At 37.4% G+C, this 10033-nt stretch overlaps 1 protein-coding gene across 1 annotated transcript; it reads right to left on the reverse strand.

Annotated features, from left to right (window-relative positions):
* Positions 1 to 636: 636 nt before the first annotated feature.
* Positions 637 to 4735, reverse strand: nkx1-2b (NK1 homeobox 2b). The gene is made up of 2 exons (XM_088631000.1): positions 4016 to 4735; positions 637 to 1575 (listed from the first exon to the last, which is right to left on the reverse strand). Exons 1-2 carry the CDS (start codon positions 4488 to 4490, stop codon positions 842 to 844), a joined length of 1209 nt encoding a protein of 402 aa, XP_088487126.1. The 5' UTR covers positions 4491 to 4735; the 3' UTR covers positions 637 to 841.
* Positions 4736 to 10033: the final 5298 nt, after the last annotated feature.

Consider the following 10033-nt stretch of genomic DNA (forward strand, 5'->3'; position numbering starts at 1 on the left):
TAGAAATATACAGTGCATTTGAAGAATGCAGAGAAACAATTTTCTACTTTCTTTAACAGACTTATCAATCACGAAAATAACTCAAAACTATTTTCGTATAATGCTTTATTCTGTTTTTAGCTTTCCTCTTTTAGTCTTTTTTAACGCAACAGAAGTATTGAACAGCCAGTTTTTAATAAAGCTACCCTGAGAATAAGTGGGTACATTAAAAACATTCTTTACAAGTGTCAGACAAACATTTTACATTTTATTTAAACAATTATTTATATCTACTTATATAAAGTATTACAAGCCATTCCAGGTATGTAATGATATAAAAACACTTTTTAAATAATTTAATGACTTGATCGGTATGTTTTAATCCATTCAGTTGATCTGGTCTTTACAAAACTGCGTTTAATAGATGAGGCTAAACGTTTACATACTCGTTTACCATTTACATTTACTGTACACACGTGGCCCAGAGACATTTTAATGTTTTACATTGTAATCAAAAAGAATCCCCACTTGACGGCATAAAAGTAATTGTCCATACGGACTGCAGGACGAATTCGTCGTATAAATTTTAAGTGTCCTTAAAAAAAGATATGCTTGGAAGAAGACGACACAAAATTAGTCATTTCCTTCCTTGTAGCATTTGATGCATTCAGCAGTCTTTAAAGTTGCTATTGCTCAACTTTTTTAAGATCCAGAATCTCTTTATCACAGCTTGTCTTGTTCTTCTCCTTTAAGTCATAGGATGCATTGTATTAAACTGCATTTAACAACTTTTTTTTGTATCACACAGGTTCGGCTTTGTATGTCATGTAAATGCATACAAGTCATTTCCTTCAGTATTTATTTACAAGTGCGGGGTATAAAACGCCGGAGCCCCGTAAGTCTGTGATCCTAAAACGAAAGGGGACAGGACTGCGTGACTCGGCAGAAAGGGCAACTGGGCGGTACAGACCAGCCCGCTTGGTGTGTGACCTGGGTAACTTGTGTGCATTGAAAGTGGGCCACCCATCGGGGGAGAAGGGCTCAATGGACTCAATCCTCCATTTAAGCCGTTGCCCGGCCCGTTTGGTCCCCCACCGTTGCCACCCGTTGGGGCGCTTGTATCTGCACCGGGATTCTGTTTCTTCCACTTCGTCCGGCGGTTCTGGAACCAGATTTTTACTTGGGTCTCTGTCAAACTGAGAGAGAGAGCTAGGTTGAGCCTCTCGCACACAGACAGGTATCGAGTGGACTTAAATTTGTTCTCCAGTGCTACTAGCTGTTCGTAGGTGAAGGCTGTCCGGGCCCGCCGGGGTTTTCCCGACTTGGAGTCCGAACCAGTGCGCTTTCTTTTGGGCTTGGACTGTTGGCTCTGGCCGTTCTGTCCTGCTTGTTGTGTTTGCTGGACACCTGGGCTCGAGCTCCGCGTAACCGAGTCCTCCTCTTCATGGTGGACAAGCTCCGAGTCCACATTACTAGGCAGAGCGCTACTACTCTCCTCGCTACACAACTCCTCGTCTTGAATTTCACTCTCTGGAGTGTGAGTGCTCCGGCTAAAATCATTTTCACCTTCATCGGACTTATACAATAACCCATCTTCTGAAAATAGAAAGGGAAAGGGGATTTAACATTTACAGTGAATTTAAACGTCAAAACAAAATGTGAGCAAGTAAAACTTTACACAAACTATAGTTCACGAAATACTGCACTAATAAGCGCCACGGATAACGAAACTTAAGTGTTTTCTGTATTTTAGAAAAGACTAATTTAAATTGTATGTTTATTCTTACGTTTCGGGACATAATTTTCAAACCCTGTTTCTTTAGAATATTATTTTCCTGTTTGAAAAGTTCTTTTTAATAAAGATGCACAGTGAGCAGGAACAAATTCAGCACTGGAGTCGGAGAGGGACTCGCACATATTAACTGTTTCTTAGTGATGATTGTAATATAATCTAAACTTAATTCGCAATATGCTTTTGCTTCGTTTTCCGAATTTCATTTTTAATTTATAATGGTTATAAAGATGTTCTAATCAGTTTCTATTGATTGGAAGAAATGTGGCAAACCAATTAAACCCTGTTTGTCTAATACTGAAACTAATTAACGATATTTTAATTCATAATGGATCATATTATATACCGATGAACGGGAAATCCAACAAAAAAAATAAAAGATTGTTTGAATTTAACTGGGGGACAAACCCAAAAGTTCTAGGGTAGTTTTTATCTGGAAAAGCAGTATTAACATTCGTTTATTTATTAAAAAGTAGCCTTTAGCTTTCATACATCACTAGAATATTTAAATTGATTAACTGAGCATTTAGAGCAACAGTAAAAAATTAAAATTAAAATTATTTTCAAGTATTATTTCAATATTCATTAAATAATTTAATCAAAAAGCGGTGTTCACATGCTTCGTTAATCTACGCGCCTTTGTGTATTTTAATTGTTTAAAAATGTAAAACATTTTATAATAAGTTACTTAAATTTTCCGACGGTTGTTTCTTTTCCTCTATTGCTTAGTTTTCTGAGGCAGGTTTACTCTTTAAAGAGGTTGCTCTGAAATTGCCAGTCGAGATCAATTTAGGGTTACATTTAGCCTATAGTTCTGGCGCCAAAGAGACATGAAGTAGCTCACTTCAGTTTCGAAGTTGTTTTACGGTTTGTGATGTTGAATGCGAGTTTACATATTTAATATAAATTATGATCATGATGGATTATACATATTCGATTTTGTTGGTGTAAATTTGTAACGATTGTACTATTTACTATTGCAGGACCCGCACCGTAGGCCTCGTCTTAAATTTTGATACGGCCAAGAGCAGGTTCTTTGGGTCGAAGGCAATCCACGATCAATAGCATCCCTTAATAAGTGTAATAGGTTTTAATCGAGTAATTATCCGAATTTTGACCCTATAATTTAGATGTTGGAGAGGAGTTTGCAAGCTGCCTGAAAGAGATATGCACAATTCGATAACAGAATATCGACCAGGCCAGTCCTACATGCCACTCTGGGGCGATTTTCCCCATTATCCAGCCTCTTTAACGCTGCTAAGCACATTTTACCTTAAATGTAATCGAAGAAATTTAATTGTTTTTCTAGAGATAACCAGCGTTTTGTCACAATTAGTCTGATTCGTCCTAAAAAAGGCCCGGGGACAGGAAGAAAATTGAATCTGTCGCCTAGAGCAATACAACAAACCAGCTGGAGAGATGTCTGTGAGATTGCGGTGTTCCAATGATAACCAAACAACTTCAAACAGGATTAACAAATAAGTAGGCCTATTGCAAGACTATTCTAACTTTACCATTCGGCTATCCTGCACTTTTCCGACCTGAACCATAACACTACTCGCAAAAACTCGTTTTTTTAAATTTAAATTTTCAAATTGATGAAAAAGTGCATTTGAGCATCAATTGCACACAAAACCGTAAATTAACCTTAAAACAGTTATGTACTATTTGGAAACGGTCAAAGGTTCTTAGGCCTAAAATAGACACCTGTATTATTCATGAGTCTGTTTTTGATTGTGCGACTAACGTAGTAAGTTAAGAATACGAGTTCCTCATCCAATTGCTTTTATTTTCTAGAAATGGAGTGTATCAGATTTTTCAAATTTGTTTTATCGATTCAACAAAGATTGTTTCATTTATACCTTAACTCATAAATAGGTGTAATTCTTCTGTGGCGCGATTTTGTCTCAGTGTATGCCGTAAACAAAGTTTAATATTTCTTTATCCCCTTAGATGCACCTGTGATCAGTCAGTAAGGCTTCACTTCACTAACTTTAGGTGGTTATAAAAATCTTCAGTCTATACATAAACACAGGCCATATACAGTATGTACGTGTGTTCAAGTAATTGTGAAAGACTGAATTTTGAATTTTACGTATAATAATTTTAATGCCAGGCTTATTTAATATTATGTTAACTTTTAAGAGTTCAAACGCAAAGTTTAGACACTGCCGTCTGACGTCTAACTCTAAAGTCACGTATCTTTATTTAACAATTAAAAAACATAATGTATGACATACTCACTGATTAAATCTGTCGATTTTTTGCACTTGTCGTAATCTTCCGAGTGCGATTTGTGGTCTGCAAGTGCGGGATCTTCGCCACCTCTGTTCTCTGACCCGAGAGAGAAGTCACTGCTGTTTCTGTAGAGGGTGGTAGTAGAGTGTCGCTTTTTGCTGGTAAATTTGTTGGGGTCCAAAATGTCAAGAACCGAAAAAGAGGTGGTCCTGTGAACTGTGGGGGGTGCCACCACGGCCACCTCTTGCCCGGGCGAATTGCCTTGATTGTCCGCCTGCTGCCTCTCTCTGCTGCCAGGGCAGGAGAAAACTGGCAGCTCGTTGCTGGGGAGCCTCTGATCGCCGTGACTGTCCATGCTCTCTGCGTGAATGCTGCACGGCAGCGTGTCTGAAGCGGTCACCGCTGCCGGGGCTGCCACAGCAGGCGCTGCTGGAGCAATAGAGATGTCACCCACCTGAACCTTGTCCCTACTCACATTCATGGCTCCCGGAAAGGAGCGAGCACTAGGTCCCTTTCAACTGCACGAGCACAACTTTTGAAACAAAAATAAATAATTTCAGAGGCAAAGGATCCTATTTAAAATGTAAGACCGCTATCGCTTCTGTATGTACCTTAAAACCCCTAGAAGCAGCCTACTGGTCACAGGATTCCACAATGAAGTCAGAAGGTGGTGGTCCACTATAGGATGCTGGTCTCCCCCGCTCTGTTCCTTTTTTGGTTTTTAACCGTCCCCTCAGGACCCTCCGCAGTTTATGTCGCCCCCTCCCTCTCGCAAACACACGCGCGCCGACTGCACCTTATTTACGCATTCATATTCAGCTGTGGATTGTAATTGGCTACAAATTAATCCCGTGCCTCTAATAGCCTGTAATCTCCGTCCAAGAGCTAGAGAGGGAGAGCAGAGGCGAGAGAAGAGTGAAGAATGATGTTGCTTGTGATATACTTAGCTGTCAGCTCTGTTTCAGCACACCTCCACTCAACTGGAAAGCATCTAAATAGGCTGATTTTTTTGGATGTCTCTGGGCGTGTTGGTGTGTGCGATGATAATGATAGTTTCTTTAAATAATTACAAGCACGTAATATTGCACAACACGGTCGCAGGCATACGATTATTTTTTTTCTTCCTTTAGAGCGAAATTAAAGCGCTCTATAGTTGTCTCTTTAAAGCATTTTAACAGTAATATTTAATTTGAAAGTAGATGCGTCGGTCACATTATCAGCTTTAATCAGGTTTCACCCGCAACTTAATAAGTAATATGATTCAAGCATTTGATTAGGAACAATTGCATTATATAACACTTTCTTCAACACACTTCAAACCATCACATATGTACAATGTATTATATATTTTATATTAAAATACAAACAGTATTCTACATTATACCCCTAAAGTTTCCTTGGCAAGAGTCACCTTAAATCTTAACCATACAGAAAATCTCAATTATTTATTGAAATAATGATGTGATAAACACCTTAATACCCTTTCAGTGAAATATCGATTTCTTAATTAAGACAGCTATTTTATTCTGGAGAAGCAATTACATTATGAATCTAATTGTATTCACAAAATGTATAATTCTTTTGTTTTCTTATTTTCTAAGGCTTTTCTATTGTCATTTATTTTACACAGGGGGTGCCAAGCAGACTCCTTTTTGTCAGTTGACTGCCAAAAAGTGAAACTGGGAAGTAAAGTCTAGCAAAATTAGATTTTTTTTTCTAGAAGGCTGGTGACACATACAAGGACAGGTCCTTTGCAATTACCGCGGGCAATGATCCTTTGGAAAGCAGAAATTAAAAGTTGGGAAAAATAATGGGTAGAACAATCAGCTGTAATTTTGGTAGGGGAGAACATGATTAGCCCATCAGAGGGCCGAGCCCAGGGGAGTCAGTCTACAGCTTTGCATTCAGAACCCGACACCAGCAGCAGCTTACAATCTGCAATGTAATAGCTATTAGATTTTAATCAGACTCTTTCAGTGTCCTTTCTTACAATGGCTTTAATAGGCTTTCTTTTACATTTTTTAAATGTTTGTACATTGTAGATAATCAAATATAGCTATAATTGCTTATGAAGTCTGTTAAGGTTTTCCTGCTGGGAATGGGAAAAAATATGGTGAAATGAGACACTTTTCTATAATTTCCAACAATGATTAATACACAATACTCCAATGAAGCAAGAGGTTATATTGAAACTGTATGAAAAATATCATTGTGTATCTACTACCTAATCAAAATTTGTTTTACGATTAAGCAAGATGGCCATATTTTCGCTTTTAATAAAAAATAGTTACGCAGATTAAATTGTTGAGAGGTAGTATTATAAAAACAAAGGATTAAGTTTCTCCGATCGTAGACGATTATCAAAAAAAAAAAGACTAGGGATACTTAATTTTCTCAATAATAATCTATTCAAATCGAGTATTCTATGTTTAGGACTCAGCTAATTCCACTTATAATAGTAAAACTAACAGCAACAGCAACAACAACAATAATAATAAATAATAATAATAATAGGCATTCATTCATAACTTGATAGAGCTGTTTCGCTAGCCCTAATCAGAGCTGATTGGTCATAATGCCTTCATCGGTTGGTTCCTCGGCTTCCCTGCCAGTTCTAGTTACCGGGGCTTTCGATGCTACACCTGATCATTCGAAGTACTAGATCAGTTCTGACATGCAATATATATTTTCAACCAGAACAGATGACCAATTTTAAAGTCAGTTCTACTTTAAAGAACATCTTAATGTTGCATCCATTAGGAAGCGATGCACGCTGTAAACCCGAAGCGTCGTTCAGTTTACACTCTTCACCTGTACCGTTACTTCAAGTATTGTGTCTACTGTAGTCTACTTCTTAAAGACCCGGAACAGACGTGCTGGATTCTTAAAACGACAACTTTTCTATTTTGTTTAAATTTTTTCCAGCTACAACCAATAGACTGATAATTTATTTTTTCCTATTGGCTTTAAGTGTTCACAGAACTCCAGAACTCCTGTCCAAAGAAGAAATCACACAGCTCCTTGTCAGCTGCGTTGGGTAAGCGAACCATCTGCTGTTAGGGTTATAATTAGGTCCACCTTGACAGTTTTAAAGTGGGTTGGTCACGTCCAGTGTCCAATTTCCTGATTTATTTGTTAAAGAGGGGACACGGTCATTTGCATGTAAATGACATCGTTCAAAACCTTTTCCCTACTCGTTCCCCACACAGACAGAGGCTGAAGCCGGTCGTGTCTGTCACTGTCACTAAACTTCAGAGACGTGACTGAGACCACCCTCTCATTTCCTGCAAATTACAATCGGTAACACGGCAATCAGTCGAGCTTTAATCACCCAAACCAGACAATTCAATCATCAGACAACAGCTTCTGTGTTACCACGAAGAATTAGTAGCATTTAAGAGTCAAATCAGTTTTCCCAACTACATTTTAAGAGGAACTTCAGACACACCTTGTGTGTAGAAACCAATATCTAGCAAGGGTGGATTAAAATCCTTTCATGTTCGTTTTCATTATTTGACGTTAAAAGTTGCTCTGAGAATAGTGCTGTTATCTTAATGGAGTATTTTGTATAAATGATTAAAAATCAAGACTTGTATATTTTTCCGATGTACAGTTAATTACCCTTAAATATTTTTTCGTTCAATTTCCTACAGGTACTGTACAGGTACTATAGCCTATTTATATTATCGTGGAATCTCTTGCCCTTAACATTTCACCTCAGTTTGAAGAAAACAGACTTTTAAACTATGACACTAATAAAAACCTAACAATTAATTAATTTAATATCTTAAAGCACCATGCATTAAAGTTTTAGAAATACCGATGAACACTAACACCGCTGTCTTCCGACTGTGATGAATGGTTTTAACTTAAAGTAAAACTTTAAAATGTAAAATGAAAGTTGGAGTTTCTGTTTTAGAAGACGTTCACGTGTCTTAAAACCTGTTTTTAATTTTAATGACTTTTGCTTTTAAATCACTGGGTTATTTAATTTACATACTGTAATAAAAAGGAGGCTAAAACAATGTTACGTTGTTATGAAGTTTTCTTAGGAGGTGCGTAAGTTTTCATTATGAAGTGTTGCCATCTGTAAAACAAGAGCCGACAAAATAGTCGAGAAACAACAGTACTGTGTATTATTGTTGTTGTTGAGAATGACATTGATGAAGTCGGAGAATATTGTCATTAAAAATGATACAAGAATATAGTTTTAACTCTAAGGTTCTTAAATATTGAAGTTATTGTAGTAAGTTTGTGTGTTAGGAGGGCGGGATGGTGTCAGCAGGTGATTTTGCATGTTAGTTCCTGAAAGGAAGCGCGAGGAATTTTGTGGCTAAAAGAAAACGAAAGGGTTAATCTTTTTCCCAGTTTCGGGAAACATTTTGTAAAGATAGTAACTGACAAAACCGCTACCGTTGTTTTATTTTAACAAAGTACTTACAAATGTTGTCGATCTTTAATCCCAATCCTGGTTTGCATTGATACCAAGTAAAACACACATCAACCGATCAGAAAAGCCTAATTTTCGAAAGATTATTTCAGAGATCACTCGCTTCCAGCTGCGTCAGGTACTTACAATGGAAGATTTAAGCACCCAGGGGAAACAGGTTCGGGCAGTAATGAGCTTAATTGAGGTTAATGCTCTCCGCACAGCCCCTTGATTATTAAATTAATATTATCACACAAATGAATCATAATTAGAAGTTTAAACATCGCTCCGAGGGAATCCTCGGAGGATCTATTAGAACCGCATGTTCCTTCTTGCCAGTTTGACAACAGGAAAGCTAGACGAAATGCGCTGAAACATTTTGATTTTACAAAATACAGGCACAAATGCCGACATGATTTCGTTTGTTGTAGTACATTTTTAATTCGTCGCTGTGTATTCTTCAGCGCCAATTCGCTATAGCTAGAGTGTTGATGTTATAGCATTCTAGTGCAACAGAATCAGGTTACTACTATCAATATTACCATATAAGTTTGTGCATATCATATTGTACCGCGACATTTCTTAAAGTAATCCATCCGAACCTGTATATTTAACAAAGAAAACAGTCATAATCCCTTTCTACATCAGAACACTACTTCAAATTAGAAGGAAATTATATCACGGTTCAAGAAATTAGTACCGAAGTATACTGTACTTTGCATAGGAGAGTTTCATATGCTTATTTCCCCTGAACCTATAAACCACTTTGTATAATAACAATCACAAAAATAATAATAATCTCTTCTTTAGATGAAAATACAGTTGTATAATCTCAACCAAAAACCTCCTATAAACTGTATCTGGCAAGAACTAAAGAAAATGCGTTGGAAATATTTTTATTTTCCTACTTCCTTCTCTGTCTCAAATATTGTGTAGGTTAAGGGAAAGAAAATATCAACTGTGACTCTAAGCAGCGCCGTTGGTTTAACGATTTCAAATGAGCTCTGACTGGTAAAAATCTGACAATTACCCATCATGATGGCAGATGATGGTTAAAATTACCAGAAATCAATATTCTCACCGGGTGTCCCAGGCTGATAAGACCAACCAAGACAATGTTGACTATTAAACTCGACAGCTTGAGATATTACACTATTAGTTATGCTATTTTTAATAATCTATAATATTTGGGCTATAATTAATTAATTATACGGGTCAGATAATATCTGGGGCTGGAATGAGGTCTGAAGGGTCTATTAAGGCTGGTAATGAGAAAGGAGAAATCTAATCTAAGGACGAGGAGCCGTGAAGGAACAAATATACAACCACTGACTTCAGATACAGAGAGGGGGAGACAGGGAGAAAGAGAGGGAGGGGTGGAGAGAAAAGAGACGGGAGGATGTAGAGAAAAGGCGTTTTAGGAATTAGTAGGCTGAGTCTTTTTTCATTTTCGTGCTCTAAAATCGGGTGAACTAAAATTAGCACCGTCGGCTTGATAAAAGTCTACACAACGTACATTAAAAGCACAGCACTGCGATTTATTGTCAATTAATGCAAGATTTTTTGAGCATTCGTTTTCCCCACGAAAGGTTTTG

The sequence above is a fragment of the Lepisosteus platostomus genome, chromosome 1 (genome assembly GCF_059453375.1).
Source record: "Lepisosteus platostomus isolate fLepPlt1 chromosome 1, fLepPlt1.hap1, whole genome shotgun sequence".
In the NCBI taxonomy this organism is placed as follows: Eukaryota; Metazoa; Chordata; class Actinopteri; order Semionotiformes; family Lepisosteidae; genus Lepisosteus; species Lepisosteus platostomus.

What these genes read in the sequence shown, in the direction of transcription:
- nkx1-2b (XM_088631000.1), bottom strand. Translation starts at nt 4,490, where the DNA reads ATGAATGTGAGTAGGGACAAGGTTCAGGTGGGTGACATCTCTATTGCT. An exon ending in AAAATCGACAGATTTAATCA is followed by an intron (nt 1,576 to 4,015) that starts GTGAGTATGTCA and finishes TTCTATTTTCAG; the next exon opens with AAGATGGGTTATTGTATAAG.